At 34.1% G+C, this 25,153-nt stretch overlaps 3 protein-coding genes and 1 pseudogene across 3 annotated transcripts; 2 read left to right on the top strand and 2 right to left on the bottom strand.

Moving 5' to 3' along the window:
• Nucleotides 1-838: 838 nt before the first annotated feature.
• LOC111376014 lies at nucleotides 839-5,859 on the bottom strand (annotated as a pseudogene).
• A 1,222-nt stretch (nucleotides 5,860-7,081) lies between these two features.
• On the top strand, nucleotides 7,082-7,897 carry LOC111376013 (putative disease resistance protein RGA4). The gene has a single exon (XM_022998941.1). It carries the CDS (start codon nucleotides 7,082-7,084, stop codon nucleotides 7,895-7,897), a length of 816 nt encoding a protein of 271 aa, XP_022854709.1.
• A 1-nt stretch (nucleotide 7,898) lies between these two features.
• LOC111376012 (putative disease resistance protein RGA1) lies at nucleotides 7,899-10,077 on the top strand. Its single transcript, XM_022998940.1, has 2 exons — nucleotides 7,899-9,241; nucleotides 9,705-10,077. Exons 1-2 carry the CDS (start codon nucleotides 7,899-7,901, stop codon nucleotides 10,075-10,077), a joined length of 1,716 nt encoding a protein of 571 aa, XP_022854708.1.
• A 13,154-nt stretch (nucleotides 10,078-23,231) lies between these two features.
• Nucleotides 23,232-24,590, bottom strand: LOC111376011 (uncharacterized mitochondrial protein AtMg00810-like). The gene has a single exon (XM_022998939.1). It carries the CDS (start codon nucleotides 24,588-24,590, stop codon nucleotides 23,232-23,234), a length of 1,359 nt encoding a protein of 452 aa, XP_022854707.1.
• Between the last annotated feature and the right edge of the window lie 563 nt (nucleotides 24,591-25,153).

Below are 25,153 nucleotides of genomic sequence, written 5' to 3'. Positions count from 1 at the left end.
AGAATTCCATTTTCAGCATAAGACTTAAGACGTATTTCTTCAGCCAATAACTCGCTGACAACTGAGTCAACAGAATGAAGTGGAGAACGATGCAAAATTGAACCTCCGAGTCCTTCAAAATCACTGCGAAGTGCCGTTAAAAATTGTACCAACCGTCGCTGCTCTCTATGAGTAATATAGGCAGCACATGCCTTTAATTCTGTCGATTCTGTAAGGGCCAATTGATCCCAAAGATCTGTTATAGCAGAATAAAATTCCTAAATACTCATATTATTCTGATGAAGAGCTCGTATATCATTCTCCAATTGATACTGCTTTGCAAAATTTGACTGAGTGAATAATCTTTGCAGATGATCCCAAACCTCCTTTGCTGTCTCATACTTCACCAACTCTCTACCTATGGAATGCTCCACAGAGTTGTTAATCCAAGTAATAATTTTTGAATTGTTTGTTTCTCAGACATCTACCAAAGCAGCATAACCCTCATTGGTATTTTCAGGTTTCACAGAAGTTCCACTAATGAATCCCCACATCTTTTTACCCTTAAGAAAATTTCTCATCACTTAACTCTAATACGAATAATTCTTTCCATCCAACCTCACACTCACAGACTAAAGCGAATCGTCTCTTTCAGTAGCCATAATAAAAAAATAACAGATTCCAGAAATACTAGATTGCAGACTAAACAAAGGAAACTAAAAAGGACTATTCTACCCTTAATAAAAAATAAATAATTCTATATTTTTTAACACCAACAACAAGATTGTGTTAATGTTATGTACTTCTTGATAAAGATAAATTAAAGACATGGCACATTATACCTTTAATACAGACGACCCTAATGGCGGAACTCAGGGTCGTCAACACATATGACAATTATTTTGTCATCCTTTTCAACCTGCAGCCCAATTCAGTGTAAAAATTATTTTTCAAACCAAATGAAAGCAGTTCCAAATTTACAAGGGGTGAAGAATCTAACTATTAACTTTAAGACTACTACAGATATTATAGAAACATTAAAAAAGTCAACAATATGCTGATTATAGATCTCTTTGACTATCAATATTATCGCAAAGCTAAAGTAGATTGAGCTATCCAATAGTTAAGCAACAAAATGAGAATAGATTTTTCGAAGTTGTCTTTGAAAGAGTACAACAAATCGAGCACGCTTCACTAAGAGGCATTAAGAACTCTGAACTCCACAAAAAAGACATTTACCCTATCTATCATGGGCATCTTGCACGTGCACGAAGGTAAGTACCAGATGGTACATGTTCCTGTTACAGAATAAATCTATTTCGAGCACTGTTAATTATTTTTTTGTCCGAATAGGAATTACCAGGTAACGTCTATAAGAGCACACTTAGTAAATATGAAAGAAACCTGCATCAGGACAAGAACAACTATAGGGTCGCCGTCGTCACAGTGTATGAGACCATAGTTGTATGGAAAGACAACTGATGAGTAGAGAACTCTATCAACCCAAATAAATGTTTAAACATAAAACCACCCTTCATCGACTCCCAATAACGGGTGCACAAAACTGGACACAGGTCCCAGAGAAATATTGTTTATGAGGAATAATGCAATGCAAGCTACAACAGTGAAAACTTAGAAAATGATGTAGTGGTTTTAGGTTCAAATACAACAATGCCAAGAAACTCTATTGAAATGAATGAAGTGCCCAAAGGCAAGGAGAAGTGCACGCATTAAGTAAAACCTGAAGAAGAAAATTGGCAATGTTGTTTTTTTTTTCTTGGCTAAAGAAGGGTGGTACCTCCGAGATTTTATTGATTTGCCCGCACTTATGGCGAAGGAATACCGTGGTTACATGTGGAAAAATGAAAGCAATAAATTAGGAAGACTATTTTCTTTATGTTAATTGAAAATGCTAAAGAAAATGTGTTAAACAGTAAAATAGGAAGTAGTACTTCCCTTACAATAAGATTTGATGCAATTAATGACAAAAAGCAAAAACAACTAAAACTAAAAGTTATAATAGAATTACAATTCGTATACTGAAGTTGGACAGTCTATGTCTATCAATTTGCACGGGTGCTCGAATATGGACGTGGTAGGTTAGCTGATCCATACGTTTGATATCGTCGGTGATCTCAATCTGCTGCGGGAAGAGTGTCTACAACCTGGTTTCCCTCTCTGTAGATATGGGTAACTCTGTCTCCATCGAAAGAGATGATGTCTGCAATCTTTCTGAGTATGTCTTGAAGTTAGAAATGTGTTGATATAAATAAAAACATCCGGAAATTTTCGTCAACTACTATCATGATAAGATGAAAATTTTACAGCAGCAGGCATGAAATATTAAGACAGAAAAGGATATTAATGTATACATTGACAAAAAGAATAAACGTTTCATTCCAAATGAGATGTCAATGTGGATGAGAATAAAGATCTTTGAAGTACGAGAAAAGATAAAATCTGCAAGTCGCAAAAGACATGCACAATGAGTATAAACATAAAAGTATATCTTGAAAATGAATTTAGCCTTCTACAATTGGTGAACAAAAATGAATTTAGTTCCTGTCCATTTTGCTAAAACTGAGGACCAGGCATTTGAAGTACATTTAAGGGTTAAGTAATTTCATTGTCCATGGCAAATAGATGAAAAAATTACTCACTTTGATAATGTCACTAGGTTTGTCAAGCTCATATTTAACTTTGCTGCCTTTTTCAATATCAATCACCTGCCATGTAAGTTGGGATCAATATATGAAACTGTGAACTATGGGGTCAATATATGAAACTATGAGCTAACTGATTTATTTTCTTCATCACTAGTAAAGATTAGATATGTTACAACAAAAATTTGAACAACACTCAGGTAAGATAAAATATGGCAAGGTGACAGGATACAAGGGAATACAGATTTTCAAGGTGAAAATGTAGGTCCAAGGTTCAATTTCATGGACTTCCAAAAATTTTAAAAGGCAATTTTGAAAATCGGTAAATCGGGCCAACGGTTTTATATCAGCCCTCGTTTGCCCCCCATTTTGAAATGAAAATGGGTGAATTAATGGTTTTTTGAAAGATGAGTAATTGAAAAAGAAGGAAATTTTTTTGGTTTATGTATAATATTATTTTATGCAAGATTGTGTGATTGAAAATAAGAGAGAGAAAAATGAAATGTAATAGAATATAATTTAATAGAGGCTAAAACTGGTGGTTTTCTCGATCAAAGCCCTTTTTGATCGAATTATGTGCATTCTTATTAAATTAATCTAGTCAGTCCCCGAACAAGAACTCGGATCATCGATTTTTCAGCATGATCGATCGGTCTGGGGCGAATTTTTATAACATGCATCTGAATGATGAAAAGATTCAACAATTTTTGCTTACTGTAGCCCCCATGTCCTAAACTTTATTTTTCTTTATTTTTACATTCAATATTTTATTAATTTGCACATCTCATATCTTAAAATAATTTCCGTCAAACAAGTCAATTCGAAGGTGTAAAATTTTACAATGAGCAAATATTGAAAATTTTAAATAAAATAAAAATATGGTGCTAGTAATAAAAATTGTGGTATGAATACAGTACCTGGAGAACCTAGCATCGCGATCTTTCTTTAAAGAGTACAAAAATGATGCAAGTAAAATTTCTTACATAATGCATGATATAATGCACTAATTCATCACTTCTCTCTCAAAATGTGAGTAGTGCTTAATCTTGGATGGCGGATTGGAGACTAAAAACTGTGGTATCGGAAAAATTCAAACCTTCTGTGCTAGAAATGTTTCTCAAGCAGGCCTCCTTTTAAATCTTTTTAGTAGTTTAAAATGTGTTTGAGATGACCATTGTAATTTGGAAGATCTTCTACGTGAGATAGGAAAATTAATTGACTCGAAGTCTATCCAGTCCGGGGACCTATATATAAAGTTAAAAACTGATAAATCTACAAAATTTTCTCTTTTATATAGCTTCGAGTGGGAAGCCAATTCCTCAGGACAATCGGTCTTCGGATATTGAACAATTTCGAAGCAGGAAGAGGATTATGGATTTTTTGGATCAATTGTTGTATAAGCAATCCGCATGACAAGTTGCAAAAACAAAGTAATGCAGCGAAGTCTTGACATGAAATCTAATGAAATTTGGTTGTTTATAGAGAGCTTTGTCACCAATTAGTCCTTATTCTGCAGAAAATTACATATGGTATCCTTGGCGTGACACCAATTTTTTTATTTATGTATCATAGTTAGCACTGAGATATCAAAATGTGTTCTGGCAAGTAAAATGCTCTGTCTAGAATTAAAATATACAATCATTGACCCAATATTTTTTCGGATGTTGGGTCCTAGAAAATTTGGCAAATTAAGCCCTGTTGGATTCTCATTTTTTAACATTAAATAAATAGTGTTTTAAGCTCCCGTTTGGCCCCCAATATTTGCCCATTTTTCTTCTCATTTTTAGAATTGATGGACCTCACACTTGTTTATCTTGCTGCATTCTGACATTTCGTATGGGCTTTTCAATGAATGTTTCACCTAAATTTCCCAAGCTGCCATTGAGATGTTCTTGTGGTTCATTGCATCAATTGTAAAGGGTAATTTTGCCCAATGTAATTTCAACAGTACAATAATGAGAAATTGAAGTCAAACAAAGCAACTCCATTTTTGTATTTTTTATTGATTCTTTTGCTGTAGTATGATGAGATTTAGAAAAAAGGCCATTATATCATGTGAGGTTCCCATTTTCACTCACCCCAAAAATGCTTTCTACCCACATAGGGTTCCACATGCTAACATACATTTTGAATTGATTAGTGCAATTTTTAACTTCCCCAAATACCCCCCATTTGCCATCAACAGCCCACCCTTTTGACCATTCTAGTATAGGGATTGGGTGTAAAATGTTGTTTGTGTACGATAACATATCTTGTGCATTGTTAGTGGAATGAAAAGATAATGGGTTGATTTATTTTAAAATAGGAGTGTAAAATTGGCAACAAATAGGAATGTGCTCCGAACGGGGGCTAAGCCCCCGTTTGAGCAACATTATTGTAAAAATGAAAATGAAAAATACAGTCGTTATGGACCCCTCACAAGAGATAAAAAATCAAATATAATGAATCGATGCGATGAATAACGATTATATTTTTTATTTTAATGAGAAAATAATGAGGCCCAAACAGGACTTAATGTTAAAAAGTATATAGGCCATTGAAAATCATTTGGTCAATTGTACCCTCGTCTTTTTAATCCAAAGATGTCATGGGAAAGTAAAATTTTTAACACGACATATCTATCCACGAGTCAACAATTCGATAGTGCATTTACTAAACTCCCTTACTTTGCCCCCCGAGGCATAGTCCAGTGGTGCAAAAGACAGGAATGAGGTTATCTCATACCTTGCTGACAGCCGCAATGTGGGGGTTTGATTCCTGAAATATGGAATTAGACTCCTTGTAGGCGTAGTGTACAGACAACTCTTATTCTTTGGCCTGTTGGGGCACATTACTCGATTTACCTCCCTCACAAAACTCTATGGACGGGGCGGTGGGACCCTCAAGATTGGGGTTTAACTTTTTTTTTTTTTTTTTAACAATTCGATAGTGCATTCCTCTTTCCAACAGACAACTTTATTATTTATGGCCCCACTGAAACAGAAAATGAAAATGACTTCTATCTCATATTAATGAATCTCGAACGGGGCTAAATATAAATTGCATCATTCCAGCCAATTTACAATTGCACTTTCCATTACATAAATCAGCTACTCTATTCACATCATTGCTATTATTGCATACTAAAATCTCTGTCCTATTGAACAACATAATGAACATATAATCTTCCTGGTTGGTTAAGCAGATCTGGAGCCGGAACATCATCTGCAGTAGCCATCACAGCTAGGGTTGACAATAGTTCGATTATGGGTCGGTTCGACCAAAATCATAACCGCACCACCAATTTTTTGACCATACCATAACCGCACCATAACCACGTAAATCGGTTCGATTCGTATTTCGGTTCGGCACGGTTCGGTTCGGTTAATAACCACGAAAATAAATTATTTTTTATAAGTTCATCCGTCAAATTGATATAAAACAATTTATGAAAAAAGTTAATGAAAATAAAAACACAATATTCCAAATGAAAATGCAAACATTATCAAACAATATTCCAAACGTAAATGCAAACATTATCATAATTTTTAATTGTAAAATACAAATTTAACAAATAATATTATAAATATAATAATACTAAACTTTTCCTTCATTCTTAATTATTGTGCATCGAAGTTAATTGATTCATTCTTCCCTACAAGTCTTACTAGCATAGATCAGCATTCAAAGTTGATTTCTATTCATCCTTGGCAATACTGGCACATCTAGAAAAATATCGAACTCTATTTTTACATGATCAGCAGTAATAGAATAGCTAACAAATGTAATAAATTTTCGGAGGCGACGACGACTTGGACCCTAGAGGCGATGGAGCCGTGCGTGATTTTGTGGTTTGTGGAGTGTAGGGTTTGCATTTATATACTGTCATACTAATTCTATTATGGGCTAATGGTAAGTGGGCTGGTCGAATGAGTCAGGTAGATGTGATGGGGAGGGGAGGGATTTTGTTTTGGTCTGGATAGAAAAGTAGTGTAAAGCCCATAATCAATTCCATTGTGTTTTTTTATTTTTTTATTTTTTTAAGTGGGTAATCGGTTCGGTTTCGGTTCGACGACGTAAATATCATACCTGCACCATTACGAACCGGTTCATTAAAATCAAAACCATATCCGCCCCATTGCACCATCGGTTCGATTTTTTCGCCCCATTCGGTTCGGTTAACCGCGATTTTCGGTTTTGACGGTTCAAATTGCCATCTCTAATCACAGCCATTAGATCTATAGTTGTAGCTGAGAAAAAGCTCCCTAGCAGCAACTGCATTTCAGTCATCATCTATAGATCCATCACAGCATCTTCAGTAGCCTGCAGAAACCTAACAGCTAGCTGTTTGAAACTAAATTCTAAAAGAGTTGTTTTGCGCATGAGCTTTTAGAGGAATTAACCTACGTCAGTTTCATCTAAAAGTTTTTTGCTTTGTGCTAGTTCAATCAAATTCAGCGATGGCTGTTTTCGCACTAGTGGAGCGATTGGCTCCTCTGATTAAGAAGGAGGTAAATCTGCTCCTCGAATCCAAAAAGGAAGTGGAAAGTCTCACTGGGAAGTTGAAGAAGATCCAGGAGGTGCTGAAGGATGCAGGGAGAACTGGAGTGACTGATTCGAAGGTCAAAATTTGGCTAAAAGAACTGCAAGATGTATCCTACGAAATGGATAACGCATTGGATGAATGGCAAACCGCGAATCTTCAACTGCAAATTGAAGGATCTGAGGAAGTTTCTGATCCTCGGGAGAAGGTACTTTCGTTTATTCAATCTCTTTGCTTATGCTTCAAAAATGTAGTTGGGCGTCGTGAAACTAATCTAAAGATAAAGGGGTTGATCGAGAAACTAGATTCGATTGATCAAAAGAAAGATGAGTTTGGTTTTCTTCCTAGTGGTGGCCACAATTTTCAGGAATTTAAGCCATTTGAATCTGCTTCTTTTGTTAATTCTGCAAATGTACATGGTCGCGATATTGATAAGGAACACCTGATACAAAAATTGTTGTCTGAGGGGGGCATTGGAGTCGAGATTGTTTCGTTAGTAGGGACTGGAAGGGTTGGGAAGACAACTCTTGCTCAATTAGCCTTTAATGATCCTGAAGTTAACCAACATTTTCAATTAAAAATATGGATTTGTGTTTCGGATCCTTTTAACCAGATTGAGATTGCAAAATCAGTTCTTGAGGCCGCTGAAAAGCAACATCTCGATTTTGCAAATTGTATTAGAACGTGTGGAAAACTCAATTTCAAAGAAAAGATTTCTTATTGTCCTAGATGATATGTGGAATGTGGACGACATGAAGTGGGAGCCCCTGAAAAACTCTCTCCAGGGTGCCCCCGGAAGTAGAATTTTGACGACAACTAGAAGCGATGAGGTTGTTAGAGTGATAGGCACGAACATACGGCAATCAGTGGGCCTACTATCCCCTGATGACTACTGGTCACTATTGAGCAGGATAGCCTTTTTCGGAAGAAGTGAGGAGGAGCGCAAGGAACTTGAAGGTATTGGTAGAGAGATTTCGACGAAGTGCAAGGGGTTGCCACTTGCTGCAAAAATTATGGGAAGCCTGCTACGACTGAAAGATATCGTAATTCAGTGGCGAAATGTTTTGGAGAGTCCTTTGTGGCAGTTGAAGGTAGTGGAGGATAAGCTTTTCCTCCATTTGTATTTGAGTTACAATGATTTGTCTCCAGAATGTAAATGCTGCTTCTCTAGTTGCATCATCTATCCAAAAGATACCTTGATACATTTGGATGAGCTTATCATGCTCTGGATAGCACATGGTTATCTTGGTTCAAGTGGAAATGTAGATAGCATGCAAGTGATGGGGTTAGAGTTCTTTAAGAACCTAGTAATGCAATCTTTCTTGCAAGAGTTAGAGATGGATAAATATGATGAAAGTAAAATCTCTTGCAAAATGCATGATATAATGCATGACTTCGTCACTCATCTCTCACAAGATAATTACTGCTTAATCTTAGATGATGAAGCAGAGATTACGAATTGTGATATCGGAAAAGTTCGCACCTGTTGTGTTAGAAATGTTTCTCAAATAAGTACCCTTTTAAATCTCTTTAGTGGTTTAAAATGTGTTCGGGTACTTATTGTGAGAAATTGTCTTCATATTCCACAAGAGATAGGAAAATTAATTCACTTGAGGTATCTTGACTTGATCTCCAATTTTATAAGTGAACTCCCAGAAACCTTGTGTGATTTGTCTAATTTGCAGACCTTGGATCTCCGAAAATGTATCTTTCTCTCTGCACTGCCTCAAGGGATCTATAAACTAAGAAGTCTACGACACCTTCTCTTTGACGCTTGGAAGACGAATTCAATTTCCCAAGGATTGGAGAGATTAACTGGTCTTTGGATTTTGAGCAGTTTCACAGCAGGAAGAGGATCAAGTAAGTTGGGATATTTGAGAAAACTAAACAAACTTCGAGGATCTCTAGAACTTATTCTAGGAGACTTGACCCAGTCAGAAGACTTGGTTGACGCTAAGAAAGCAGAATTGGAAAAAAAGAAATACATTAAAAAATTGAACATCATTTTTCGGAGGGAGGTTAGGGCCGACATAATGGAAGCTCTTCAACCACCTCCAAAACTGCGAAGTTTAGGATTGTATGGAAACTATGTAACCCAATTTCCAGAATGGATCACCACGTCCCTTAATTATTTAAGGGTTCTTAAAATCGAATCATTTGTGAGCTGCTTGGCCCCTTGGAAAAACTGCCAATGCTTAGGGGCGGACCCAGACAGTTCGAACTATGGGGTTAAATTTTTTTTTCGAACAACGTATCATGAACAAAAAGGAAAATCGGTTGTTTGCTGTTCATGTTCGATGTTTACACTTTGGGAAGAAATCGGTGGATTATATGATATATCTATGGACTAAATAATGAATATGGACCATGTGATATGGATATAGATTTAGAATTTGGACTTTTTGGGGCAGAAAATTATGTTTTCAGCACAAAAAAAAAATAAAATTCCAAAAAACTGTGGGGTCATTTGATCCCACATGACCCCATGTGGGTCCGCCCCTGCCGATGCTTGAGGAGCTTCAGATAGTATTCATGCATAGCGTGAAATACGTGGGCAATGAATTTTTGGGGATAATGGAGACTATCCAGGAACTACCGAATACGGGACCCGCATTCCCGAAGTTGAGGAAATTGCATTTTTCCGAATTTGACAATTGGGAAACATGGGAGGATATAACCGGGGATGAAAAAGAGCATCTCTTAATAATGCCATGTCTCAGGGAGTTAGAAATCAGTTATTGCGACAAGTTAAAGGCATTACCACATTGCCTCCTTAGTATGGCATCGTCACTGGAGTATTTGACTATTAAACGCTCCTTATGTCTAGGTTCACTTTACGGGGAGAGGACTGGAGACGAATGGGACAAGATATCTCACATTCCCACATTAAGGTACACAGTTTGGAAGATATAAACAAGTATGATTTCCATAAACAAGTGTACCGTTTAATGCTGATTTTTCTTTAAAGTTTCATTTATTTTTGTTCAAGGCGTGTGCTCTTAATTAATTAATTAATTTATTTAGATACAGTTCTGGGTCAAAATCACTGCATGCCCTTTTTCTGCAGACAGTTGTTCACATTGATAATAAAGGTTGGGGCACCGGACTCTAAATAATAATATTTTGAGTCGAAAAAACTTCTTGTTTTACGTTTAAGGGCCTCTAATGTACCTTCTAAAATGGTTAAAAAAAGGTCTTGAAAACCCATTAACTAACATAATTGATCAAAAGTTCTTCGAGTTAAATTCCGCCATTTTCATTTCTAAAGCACGCGAATTATGCTTCCTATATAACCCAATTTCTTTATTCCTTTTTCTTTTCTTCCAACAATCACCACATCATTCTCCTCTCTTCCGAAAATAAATAAAATTTCAATCATTATTTAGCAGCAACAAAATTAATGTATCTGCATTTCAATCTTTAGTATGGTTTAATATTTTCAAAAATGGTTGAATTTGCTTTGTTTAGTTCTATTCCTCCCCTGTATATTTGGGTGTTGTTTACAAAATGTTACAAAAAATTTTCTCCTTGAACTCTTTTCATTATTTTGCTTTGTCTAGATGCAAAGTGAATCAGTCATTTTCAACCAAGTCTGTCTACAAATGTACATTTATTTTTTATCACGTGTACTAACATTTTAGATTTTTATGTTGCATTGTAGGAGGAAACGGAGGCTATACCGATCCCTAGTGAAGTGATCAAAGTGCATGGATATGTGATACTTGTGGCGGATCTTTGTGTTGAAAAATTATTTCATCTATACTGACCATGTGAAATTTGCTCTGTACGTAGGACAATTTCCGTTTGATTAATATGGATCTGCGTGTTGATGTGTTAGTCCTAAAGTATGTGAGTTTTAATACATTACAAATTTAAGTGGTTGGTTTGAAATTTTTTATTGATGTTGTTGGTTGGAAATTTGTTTTGATACATATATTTTCGAATTGAACAGGACATGACAATTGCACAGGATAAAAGCAAAATGGCAATGTACCATCCAAGTAACTAAATGACACTTTTCAATTGGTGGATCAATCAACATTGTCTTGCTTCCAACGGCAGGGTGAAGAGTTCGATTCCTGGTGGGAACCTGCGGCCAAATATTTGGTATGGAGCAATCACTGTGATGGAGGGTCTTTTGTGCGCAGAAGTGTACACGTAATGGAGGGAACCTGCGATCCAATTGAGGCATAATCCGCGATTTACCTCCTCCAAGGTTCTAGGGGCAAGGGTCTTGGGGGTCCAGGATTTAGTCTAGTGTAAGCTGGAATACCTGGATATCCCAAAAAAAAAAAAAAAAAAAAAAAAAAAAAAAAAAAAAAAATTAACTTTTTAAAAAAATTGAATTAAAATTCGATTGAGGAGAGGGGAGGATAGGAGAAGCATTGATGAGCCATGGAATTCAGGAGTTGGGTTTGAGATTCATCGATTTGGGTGTTCGTCACTATGTTTACTCTTCTTTCGCCAGTGTCATCACGGGCCTTCTCCTCTTTCTAAGTTCTGTGCTGAGCATATGAACTTTTGGGACTGGACTTGAAACCCCAAAAAAAAAAAAAAAAAAAAAAAAAAAAATCTAAATGACACTTCACCTTTTCAATAAATTTCCACCTCGACCTGACAATATTTCCAATTATGTCAACACAAACTGGATAAAAATAAACTTTCACCATCTCTAAACATCTTGGGTAGGTTGAACAGGTAACATAGAAACTGCAAGTAAGTTAATTCCAGCTATGTTTTACTAGTTGATTGTTAATTATCCTTCGATATAATGTTGTATTAATATTCGTCTCCCTGCATTTAAATAAAAAAAATTCTTAACTCTCTCATAAATAAAAAAAATTCTTAAGTCTCTCATCTGCTCATTTTAGCCTTCATTTGGTGTACGTTAAAATCATATTAAAATTTGAAGTCAAAGTAAACAATTAATTTTAACCAAACATTTCATAGGGCTTGCAACTTTTTAACTATACATTTTATAGACTTTTATTATCTTATCAAAATGCCACATAACTTTGAAGATGGAAGTTATCCTATAAATGCTGTATTCATGTCTGTTCGAAATGAGATATCTGATTATAATCTTCACCAGGGTTTAATTTGATATTGGAGCTAAACAAAAAGATTTAAGTTCAAGTCTCCTCTCCAACGATTAATGAAGAATTGTGGGACATGAGTGGAACAAATGTCATTGGACTAATTGTAAGCCCAATTATCCGATTCGGTTCGAACTGCTGGTTCTTTGAAAAGCTCCATAAATTCACGTTAATGGGGCTTGAACGCTAGCCTAACCTATAACATTATTTAATTTGAGCAACTAGTGGTGGCAATGGGCCCGAGTAGTTCGCAGGCTCGTGGGCTCGACTTGCCTAAAACGAGCCACGAGCCGCTGGGCTCGTAAAAAACGAGCCCGAGCAACGAGCCGAACCCGAGCTCGTGGCTCGTCCAAAAAAAAATTAAATAAAATAAAAAAATAAAATTATTTCAGTGACCGTTTTGGTCCCTGATATTTTTTTATTTTTATTTTTTCAAATTTCATTTTCTTCCTATAAATACCCATCAATTACAACATTTTTTCTTACCAAACTTACTATCAATCTCTTATTCTCTACTATACTCTTTACAACTCAATTATTATCAATATTATTCATTCATTCATTCTCATTTCTATACTCTTCTACATTTTATATTCATATCATTAAATTATAATCTTGATTTTACAATATAGTTTCTACACTACTACATAATCTTCATTCATTTCTCAATTCTACTTCACTTCTTTTTCTTCAACATTCAATTTCAATTAATCACAAATGGTATCACGCTCATTTATTGAAAACTTGTTCGATGTCGGAGTCGGAAATGAAGCAAATGTGTCCCATAATCAATATGGGAATGAGTTCGCCGGTCTAAATGAAGTACCCATTCCAGAAAATATTGAAGATTACAATGTTCATGAAAGTAGTCATCAAATTAATTTGGATGACGTTGATGCTGAGGCTCCAATTGATTTGGAACATGATGATGAACCTGTTATTGAAATTCCCGATGTAAGAGGGAAGAGAAAGGTAAAGAAGCATGCAAAATGTTAGGATCATTTTAAATTGGTTCAAACTGGTCGTATGGTCGATGGAATTTCAGAAACCAAAGCAGTATGTAAATACTGTCAACAACGATTGGCTCATCAAAAAGGCATTGGAACCCCCCACCTCAACCGTCACTACAAAGCATGTACGGCCAAACATGGTCTTCTTCCTGCTGGTCAAACGCAACTACAATTTGGTACTTCAGGCAGCGGTGCTACTACTACTACGCCACTTAATACGTGGATGTATTCGGAGGAAAGAACTCGAATAGGAATGGTGAAGTACATTGCCGGATTTGAGTTGCCACTAGCACAAACGGACAACCAACATTTCGTTACATTTGTCAAAGAATGTCTTTAACCGAGGTACGTTAGGGTAAGTCGAAATACTCTTCGTTCTGATACAATAGAATATTTTTTAAATGCAAAGAAAACATTGATTGCCGATTTAGAAAAATATGGGAGTGTAATATCTTTAACTTCGGATTTATGGGAAGGGATTAATAAAAAAGTTTATATGGCTGCAACTGTACACTATATAGACCCACTTTGAATCATGCATAAAAAAATAATTGCTTTTAAAATTATTGAGTACCCGCACAATGCTCCCAATATATTTAGTGCTATTATGAACGTTATTAGAGAATATAAATGCGAGAGTATAATTCGTTCTTTTACGTTCAACAACGCTAATGTAAATAAGTCTGTTATCTAGAAATTGCAAAAAGTACTTCAACCTGAATTTGGTGGTTTTTTATTTCATATTCGATGTGTATGTCATATTTTAAATTTAATAGTACAAGATGGTTTAAAACATGTTAAGGATGAAATTCAACGAATTAGAGATGCACTAATTTATATTACTATTTCACCTAGTAGAAAATAAGCATTTGAGGACTTTTGTGCCGAACATGGGGTGTCGCATTCAAAAACTTTTATTAGTGACGTAGCGCATAGATGGAACTCCACATATTTATTATTAAAATCATGTGAAGGTTTAACTTTTAACATATCTATTACCTATAGGAATTTGGAAGCAACTTTATCTGAAATGTATGTAATATATGCTTCACGAATGGGTACACAAGTTACTCGTGTACCCTTCGGCTCTACAAGTACTCCTCCCACTAATTTAGGAGATGACGACGCTGAAATTTTAAATTTATTTGAAGGTATGAACTCATATAGATATGGTCAAATTGGAAATGCATATGATTCCTCCAGTCATAGTAGTTTGTCTTCTATTGCATGTACTAGTCAAAATGTGTTGCTTGCTGAATTACTTGATTACTTTAATCATAATTGGCCTAGTAACAATACATTAAGGAAAAATTCAGAAGAAGTAGTTGACTTCTGGCGAAAGTATGAACGCCGATGGCCAATAGTTTCTGCAATGGCAAAAGATCTACTAACACCTCCGGTTAGCACTGTAGCTTCGGAATCTGCTTTTAGTGCAGGGTCTAGGGTTCTCTCTGATGTTAGGAATCGACTAAAAGAAGATGTTTTGGAAGCATTAATGTGCGTGAAGAACTGGCAAGACGCTCATTTTCGACTGCAAAATAAATATGCCGAAATTGCATGTAGTCAAGTAAGTGATATTTAGTTTAATCATATTTATGACGAATTTTTATTTTAATACCTTTATAATTTTTTTAAAAAAATTGTACACGTAACAAGTTGTTTGTGTACAATTTTTAACTCCGCCTACTTGAAATAAGAATTATTGAAGTAGCCGGTCCCAAGCCCGGATAAAGGAGAAGAGTTTATATTTTATTATTTTTATTATTTTAAAAAGGAAAAATATTTTGAAAAATCATTTTACAATTTCTCATATCATATTTAATTTTATCATTTATAAAATAATGATTTTCAATCAATATGTTTTCTTCAAAATAAACTTGAAAATTAAAATATATTAACTAAAAATTATTTATAACTTATAAGTAAAAAATTAAATTATAATTAAAAAAAAATTATAAGTTATAAGTAAGTATTATTTATAAGATAAAATCATTAAAAAATACATTATAATTAAAATTACTTATAAATTATAACTTATAAGTTATTAGTGAAACATACTTTATCTAAATAAATTGTTTACAAAATAAAAATACTTATAAGATAAAAATTTATCAAAATTGTATTTTTTAAAAAATATTTAAAAAGAAAACGTGTATAAAAATTAAAAAAGGAGCTCACGGGCCGAGCTCACGAGCTGAGCTCGAGCTCGGCTCGTCCCCACCCCCGAGCCACGAGCTCGTGGGCCGAGCCGGGCTCTTTTTTTTTTGACGAGCCGAGCTCGGCTCGGGCTCGTTGCCCACGAGCTCGTTGGGCAACGAGCCCGAGCACGAGCCGAGCTCGTAGTGTAACATTGACATCGCTATGAGCAATACATTTCAAGTATGAGAAATGATATCCTAAAAATCGATTCTTAATTTATGCTAAGTATCGATAACATGATATATCATTTAATTGATAAATAAGTTCATGATATATCTCAGGAATTAATTGATTGACAAATCAATTGATGTAACATGTTGCTAAAAACTGGTGCTTAGAACATCATTTCTCTTCTATTATTACTAATCAAAATTTTACAAATATAATATCAATTTCTATTCAATGTATTAATTTATAACATATGACTCGAATATATTAAAATAAACTAATTATTTTTTGGTTCATTTAAAACTTTTATTTTATTTCAACAATATTAATTAATAATTCTAAAAATTATTTATACATAAACATTGACCCTTCGATTGAACTGGTGATCCATTAACTTAGTTGGGTTAATGTCTAATTTTGGTAATTCTTAGGAATTACTTTATAAACAGTTTATCTAGACTATATTTACACTATTCTATAGTATCCTTATTAAATTTTATTCATATTAATTAATAATACATTTCATGCATTCATTGAATCATTTATCAAACTATTCAATTCCATCAGATAAGAAACGTTGTATTTTTCTAGATTCATTAATTAATTGCATATTATTTACTTGATATATTGATGAATTCAATGAGTCACGTGTAATGGAGTAACATGCATGAATGTGGTTTATTGAGGTTTTGTTGAAGGTTCTTATCTGTAAATTGTAATCTACTTCATCACTTTCAATATGAAAGAGAAATAATTATTCCCTCCGTCCCAATTATATAGATTGTGTTTCCTTTTTCTCTTGTCCCAAATATATAGGCTTGTTTCCTAATTTAGAATATTTTGTTTTGTTCTTTTATCAGTATACATTTATTCAATTTTCTTCACTTAATATGCCAACTTCTTAAAATAATCCAAATACACACATTTATCACTTCTTGGAAATATGGAACAACTCTCATTTCTTCTTCTTCAAATTTAATTAGTCAAATTCTTTACTAATTTCAACAATAATTTACTATGACATACTGAAAATTAAATAGGGGTAAATTAGGAAAGATTTTGGTAAAAATTAATTTTTCAATTACATTAAAGAAGATTTCTTAATCCATGTGAAAAACGAAACAAACATATATAATTGGAACAGATGGAGTTGTTGACGTCCAAAAAATCAGCTCGGGCATATTTTAATCTAAGAAGGAAAGCTTATAAATATTCAATAGTCATTTCGAAGATGATGGGCTAAACGGTCACCATGTCAACTCGTGGAGGTCAGCTCTACCCATGAACTCCACCGAGGTAGGTCGGCTCATCTCGAGGTCAGCTCTATCAAGGCAGTCAGCTCAACCTATGAGCTCTACCGAGGCGGGTCGGCTTATCCCGAGGTCAACTCTATCGAGGCAGGTCAGCTCATCTCGAGTTAGCTCTACACATAAGCTCTACTAAGTTAGGTCGACATCGAGGTCAGCTCTATGCATGAGCTCCACCATGGCAGCTTAGCTCGACCCATAGTCATGCAGAAATACCATCATTGCAATTCTGGGCAAGTGTCTCTTAAATGATGTCATAACCACCCGGACGACCATTCCCAAAGTGACAAGTGGAACCTATGACATCAACACCTAATTTTTGGCCAATAAGAAATCAGCAATAATTACTAGGTTTCAGGTAATCATGACCCAGGTCACGATGACTTGTTAAACCGACCTCTACAGCCAATCAGCATCCTTGAATTTAGGATATGGCACACATTTCTAGGTCATTACTGTAGCTGATGTGATGTGGGAGGGTCAAGTTGCTTGATTAGAGGCCTATAAATAGAGGCCAATGGTATTCCTTAAGGAGAGAGACTTCTAACATTCCTCATTTGCTTCAATCAATGCAAGCATTCTCATTCTCTCACTATCCATGTAGCCAAAATTACCCACCAGCTCGACCCATCATGAGCCGTTCATACCGACCTCAAAGAGCCAATCAATAGTCAACGAAAGCATTGTAGATATATTATTTTTGGAGGCCAATTGGCTATTTTGGAAACCTATAAACATGATTAAATGGTTGCCCAATGGGAGGAGGGAAGGACATACAATACAGATTCTACAAGCTTTCTCTTCAATAAAAATTTCTCTATTTTTCCACTATTTCATCATTTTTATCTCGATCAAATCACCTATTAAGTTGACTCAAAATTAGTCTTACAAATTTTGACGTCAACAGGAATTATAATTATGTGCTTTTACTTAAGGATGTTTCTCTCAAATCGACGGATGATGAGTGAAAAACATGCAACATGTCTCATAGATAAATACTCCCACTGTTCCATAAAGATGGTCGTATTTTCCTTCTTCTTCTCTCCCAAATTAGTCTTATTTCTTATTTGAGAAGTAATTAATATATTAATTTTCTAATATGCCTTTAATATGCTTTGTTATTAAAAATATAAACAACTCTATTATTCTATTGTAGTTGGGATAATAAATTAAAATTAAAAACAAAAACAAAACATTTCATCCTTAATGGCATTTATTCATTTGTATTTGTATTTGATGACTTTGGAATGTTAATTACCTTGATTCTTGCATTAAACAATGATTAGTACCAAGAATAGTTTTATTTCCTTTAATATTGATTACAATGTAGGGGTATGTTAGGAAAAATAATAGTGAAATTTATTATTTCAATTATATTAACTAGATTTTTCTTAATCTATATGAAAAAGGAAATATGACTATCTTTATGGGATTGTGGAAGTAACAAATTTCGATCTTGTGAATTTAGACAACAGATGCATCGGTATAAGTCTTATATTTAGTGCTTATCTTTTTCTTTCTTTCTTTCTATGTTTTTTTTTTCTCGATTTCAACATTTTCTTATGCAAATGACTTGGATAATGTAGATTCATTGCAATCTATGACACCTATACAAACATTTTATCTTTTAGTTAATTGTGTATCTTAAGATCATTTGACCGATGATTAAGATTTAGACAATATCCTTGACAATATTTGCAATCACTTCTTCAAAACTTTCGAAAATTATTGCTTGCATTGGTTAGTACGTAGAGAGGGAACTGAATCACATGTACTCTAATTATGATAGCACCACATGAAAATATCAATTTTATCATTGCTAAATCGGTTGGCATGGGCGGACCCAAGGGGGTCATGAGGGGTCACTTGACCCCCAACTCTTGAGATTTTTTTTTTTTTAATAAAGTTATGTTTGGTATCGATTAAAATTTAAATTTTAATCTAAATCAAAGTTAATAATTAATTATAATAACATATTTCCTAAATTCCTTAACTTCTAAAATTTTATCTAAATTTACTAAAAATTGGATTTTAATCTCCATCAAACAGAGACAAAATCATAATAAATTTGAATTTTCTCCCTTTTTTATTGTTCTATCGTATTCTCCCCCTCAAGTCTTTTACCAAAATTTTAACTCTTCTAATTTTTTAAAATTTGTTTATAATTTCTCTATAATTATCACATCTACAGTCTACTATAAATTTTTACTTTTCAATCAAATTTTCAACTAATTAGAACTTAAAGTTGCATTTCCTCTTATCTTATTTGTGTATATAGCACGTGTCTAAACTGATTATATAAAATTTAACTTATATATAACGAATTGTGTTTATTTGACTGATTATTAATATTGAATATTGGTTATTTATTTTTTCTTTCGATTACTTGAATTGATTGTTTGTATCAAATATACAATTTTTTAAAACATAAATACACATTTTCTTGTGATGAGCAAAATATTTAAAAAATTATTGTTCAAAATCAAATAGATGAAAATGATTTTTAAAATATTAATAAAGAAATATTTTTGAAATGTAAATCTACATTTTTTCGGGTCAAATATGAATCATTCAAAAATAAAAAATAAAGTATTCGATTTGTACAAAGTTTGATTGTGCCTCCTAACTCAATTTCTCTGCATCCACCCTGATCGGTTGGTAAAATTTATTATTGGACTTTATAAGGTTTGTGTTTCTAAGAGTCATCAAAATTCTTTCGACAAGTTTACTTTTTGTTTTCACAATGTCATCAGTAAAGGGTGACACATTTGCCATATTTTTCAAGTTTTGTATGTCTGACTAATAAATCCAACTTAGGCTATTTATTTACATCCTTAAAAAAAAAAAAAATCAGTTTAATAAAATAGGATAAAATTATTTGTATATGACAAAAATAGTGATCTTAACACTTTTACAATACTTAAAAAATCCAAAAGAATGTGCATTGCTTGTTCACTTTGACTACTAGTACTAAATGGTCGGATGTGTCAACCCTCACTTTAGACCGTGCTGACTTGATATGGTTCGTTTTATATTTGTAACCATGTCATCCTTTCTCGAGCAATCGAATTTCAGATTGCACAAATATTAACAAAATTTCTCTAGAAATTCCATCCTAACATTTTTCATTTTTACTTTGGGCTGCCTTAGTATTACCAAGATGGGGAAAAAAAATAAATAAAAAAATATCCTTTTTGTCTAGCTCGTGGAAGAGATTAACATGTATGTAGCTCATTTGGCCTCTCTAAATCAGGACAAGAGTGGAGTAATCAATGCAAACTAGGATAAACCAAACACAGAGTAGACGAATGAGAAACAAAAATCAAAGCAATTTTCCTATGATTTTTGGAAAACATACATGAGACACCTTATTCGATAGCCTTCTCAGGAACAACCGGCTATTATGTATAACCCTTCAAGATCAAACATTCAAGATGTTGTGCAAACGTGAACAATATTTGGTATATAAAAGATAATATTTAAATAATATACATGCACTTTTTAATAGTTTACATTTTTTCTTTTTTTAAATTAGTTCAACATGGTATCAAAACAAGCAAAGATCCTAAGTAGAAGTCTTGTCATCACCCGTTCATTACAGAAGTATGCACAAGTAAAGTTTTAATGAGAGAATAAATCTGACCATAAATAGAAGGATGTATAAGGGATAACATTTAAATAGTGCTTTTACTCAAGAATGTTACCTAGTACTCAAATGGATAGATGAAGAGTGAATAGTATGCAACACGTCTCAAAGATATATAACAGATTTTGATTTTAATTATGTATCAATAGGATAAATGTATCAGTAAGTATTTATCTTTTAGAGCTTATTTTTAAACTCTACCACAAGTACAACCCCCTCACATGGGAGGCGGAGCCCATGTATTAATTGGGCGTGGGCCCCTCCCCTCATGTGAGGGGAGTGTACACCAAGTGTACAAGGGGATTTATCCTTATAAATTTTATCGTTGCTAAAATTTAGCAATAGACTTTATACGTCAATGATTCCAAGAGCCATCAAAATTCTTTTGACAATTTCACTTTTCATTTTCACAATGTCATAGATAAATGGTGACACTCTAGCCATATTTTTCAAAATTTGTATTTCTGACTAATAAATCAAATTTAGGCTACTTTATTTACATTCTTCTTCTTTTTCCTTTTTTTTTTTTTTTTAAAGAAATAAAGAGTAAGACAGGGTAAAAATATTTGTATATGACAAAAAGTAGTGATCTTTAACATCTCATAAATCTAAAAATAATATGCATTGCTTGTTCACTTTTACTGGTAGTACTAAACTGCTCTTAATTCGTTCCATTGCTATTTTCGCGCAAGTTCGGACAGCATTTTACATTTTTATACTTGATCTGATTCTTTGAGTTAAGAGTTCACAAGTATTTTTGGCTTATGAGATTATTAATGTAATTTTATTATTAACTGTTATATGTAATTTTTGGATAGGTCGAATGTGTCAAGTCTCATAGTAGAGTGTTCTGACTTGATGTGGTTCATTTTATATTTGTAACCATGCCATTCTTTCTCGAGCAATCGAATTTCAGACTGTACAAATATTAACAAAATTTCTCTAGAAATTCTAGCCTAACATTTTTCATTTTTATCTTGGGTTGCCCTAATATTACCAAGATGATGAAAAAAAAAAAAACTTATTGTCTAGCTCGTGAAAGAGATTACCATTTATGTATCTCATTTGACCTCTCTAAATCAGCACAAGAGTCGAGTGATCGATACAAATCAGAATAACTCAAACACGGATTAGACAAATTAGAAACAAGAATCAAAACAATTTTCCCATGATTTTTGGCAGACATACTTGAGACACCCTTATTTCATAGCCTTTCCAAGAACGGCTATTTCACATAAGCCTTCAAGATCATTCAAGATGTTGTGCAAACGTGAACAACATTTGGTTTATTGAACAAAGTATTTAAATTAAATACATGTAGTTTTTTTTTTTTTAACAATTTACTTTCTTTTTTTTCTTTTTTTTTTGGTAATGGTTCAGCGTGGTATTAGTGGCGGATCCAAGAAAAAATTCAACACGGACTAAGACATATATTAAAAAAAAATACTGCACATAAAAAAAAATTTTTACTTAAAATTTTTTTAATGGACATTTGGGCTGAAGGGAACGGGTTGTAGCACAGCCCAGCCCGTCCCTGGATCCTCCCATGCATGGTATCACGTATCAGAACAAGCAAAGATCCTAAGTAGAAGTCCCGTCATCATTCGTTTATTACAAAAGTATGCACAAACAAGGTTTTAGGGAGAAAATAATTCCAACCATACATTAAGGAATGTATAGAAAATAATATATAAATAGTACTTTTTAATTCAAGAGGTGTATGATTTATGTTTATAAACTATTATATAAATACATAGTTCACTTTTAATTCACACATTTTGAGACTACACTCAATTTTATCTATTTTATAATTTAAAACATTTATAAACACTTTTCAAACATGCTCTAAAGCCTAACATGCGGTTAGAAATGAGTGGTAGTTAAGGGAGTAGTATTTGTGCATTTCTTAAAATATATGATAAAAGGTATGTTTATAAAGACAAACCAAACATAGTCTTATTTAGTTTTATTTTGTGTACAATTTTGGAACACTAAATAGACCATAACACAAGAAAACAAATCTACGAAAATAATTGTAAAAGCACAAAATATCGGATAATGCATGGTTGGCATATAGAATGAAGGCTTATATCTTGAACTGAAGCTCTCATAAATTATTCTTGAAATACATCAGAATTGATCTCCGATGCTTCAAAATACATTAGAGATAGAACTAAACGAGACTGGATAGAATTTGCTTGTCACTCAAACAAGGTAATACATGGGATCGGGGATTTTGAATGTTCGATTGCCATTATTGTCCCCAAGAATATCACTCCACTGGTCTCCAGAATTTCCAAGAATTCTATATCCTGCTTTTACAAGCTCTGATCTTCTTTTTTACTTATACGCCAATGCTGTAAGGCCCTTTTCAGCTGAAAAGGAAATTCTCTGTTGTATTTTATTGAATACATTGGTAGTGATTTATACACAAAATACAGTGAAAGATAATTCTAAACTATGTACATGATAAATACAAAATAAATAAGAACCTAATCTAGTTAACTAAGTAGGAGTATATAGTTTGAGGGGATAATGATAATGCTTTCTAATATTCATCAATATCTTCATCAATAGATTCTCTGCCAATACCCTCCTTCAAAGGCAGTGTGGTTGAATGAGGAAAAATGCACAACTTTGATCAAACTAAGAAAAATTGAAGTTTTGTAACCCCTTTTGTAAAAATATCTACAAGTTGAAGCGAAGAGGGTACAAAACTCAGGTGGAAAACCCGACGTGCCACAAGTTCCCTAATGAAGTGATAATCAATGGCAATATTCTTGGAGCGGGACTTGGTGGCCGGGTTGGAAGCAATAAACATTGCACTTTTATTATCACATAACATAGTTGGAGGCGAGGATAGCTTGATATGTAGCTCACGAAAAAGCTGAAGTGTCCATGAAAGATCAACAGCTAGAACAACAAGTGCTCGATATTCTGCCTCAGTACTGGAACGAGAAACAGAGGTCCATTTCTTGGAACACCAAGAGATGAGATTCGAGCCATAATAGACCGCAAAACCTGTAGTAGAACGCCTAGTGTTTGGACATCCTACCCAATCTGCATCAGAATAACCAAGTAACGTAGAGGAGGAGTGTCTTGACAATTGAAGGCCAAAGTGATAGATGCCTTTAACACATCTAAGAATACGTTTCAAGGCACGAAAATGATATGTAGTAGGAGCATGCATATATTGACAAATGGAGTTAATGCTGTAAGATAAATCTGGGTGGGTAAGCGTCAAATATTGTAAAGCTCCAGCAATAGAACGCCTAGTGTTTGGACATCCTACCCAATCTGCATCAGAATAACCAAGTAACGTAGAGGAGGAGTGTCTTGACAATTGAAGGCCAAAGTGATAGATGCCTTTAACACATCTAAGAATACGTTTCAAGGCACGAAAATGATATGTAGTAGGAGCATGCATATATTGACAAATGGAGTTAATGCTGTAAGATAAATCTGGGTGGGTAAGCGTCAAATATTGTAAAGCTCCAGCAAGAGACCGAAACTGTGGAGAATTAGCATGAGGCTCACCAGATTCAGTGAGATGCGAACCAAACAAAAAGGGGGTGGAAATAGGCTTGCAATCTTTCATAGCAACACGATTCAGAAGGTCCAAGGCATACTTAGATTGGCTAAGAAAAATCCCTTTGTCATTTCGAATTACCTCTATGCCCAGAAAATAATGGAGATCACCTAAATCCTTCATAGAAAATTCTGTGGCAAGTCGATCAATAAGGGTATGAATCATTTTAGCATTACTACCAGTAATCACCATATCGTCGACATATAACAGCAAATAGATGACACCATGAGAGCCATGATAAACAAATAGAGATGAGTCGGCCTGACTAGCAATAAAACCAAGGTGAAATAAAAAGGAGCAGAACCTTTGGAACCATGCCCTTGGAGCCTGTTTAAGACCATAGAGAGCTCGTTGCAAGTGACATACATGATTAGGAAATTGAGAACTAACATAACCTAGAGGTTGTTCCATATAAACTTCTTCTGAAAGATGGCCATGCAAAAAAGAATTTTTAACATCAAGCTGTTGAAGAGGCCAATTATGTATATGAGCAAGAGAAAGGATTATTTGAACCGTGGCAGGACGAATGACCAGACTGAAAGTCTCTTCAAAGTCGATGCCATGTTTCTGAGAAAATCCCTATGCTACAAGACGAGCTTTATGGTGCTCTATAGTACCATCTGCACGAAGTTTAGGTTTAAAAATCCAACGACAACCCACAACATTATGATTAGAAGGTCGAGGTACTAATCGCTAGGTGTTATTTTGCTTTAGAACTGTTATTTCATCATCCGTTGCAGTAAGCCATTCCTAATGTTTTAAGGTTGACTTAAAACCCCATGGCTCTTTAACAGCAACATGTACCTGAAACCATGGAGGAGCTGACAAAGCAATTAACGAATGAATAGTACGAGGCTTAACAATACCATTCCTTAAACGAGTAATCATAGGATGTGGGGTTGGTGGCGATCGTGAAAAAGAAGAAGTGGGTGGATTGACACTTGAAGCAGTCACAAGCTCGGATGGAGGAGCAT

Source organism: Olea europaea, unplaced genomic scaffold, assembly GCF_002742605.1.
Source record: "Olea europaea var. sylvestris unplaced genomic scaffold, O_europaea_v1 scaffold1436, whole genome shotgun sequence".
Lineage (NCBI taxonomy): Eukaryota > Viridiplantae > Streptophyta > Magnoliopsida > Lamiales > Oleaceae > Olea > Olea europaea.
The sequence above is the reverse complement of the archived record's forward strand: the minus strand, read 5'-3'. Positions and strand labels throughout refer to the sequence as shown.

Coding starts and splice junctions, on each gene's coding strand:
- LOC111376013 (XM_022998941.1), top strand. CDS start 7,082: ATGGCTGTTTTCGCACTAGTGGAGCGATTGGCTCCTCTGATTAAGAAG.
- LOC111376012 (XM_022998940.1), top strand. CDS start 7,899: ATGTGGAATGTGGACGACATGAAGTGGGAGCCCCTGAAAAACTCTCTC. Junction 9,242..9,704: donor AAACTGCGAAGTTTAGGATT/GTATGGAAACTA, acceptor ATTCATGCATAG/CGTGAAATACGTGGGCAATG.
- LOC111376011 (XM_022998939.1), bottom strand. CDS start 24,590: ATGGAACAACCTCTAGGTTATGTTAGTTCTCAATTTCCTAATCATGTA.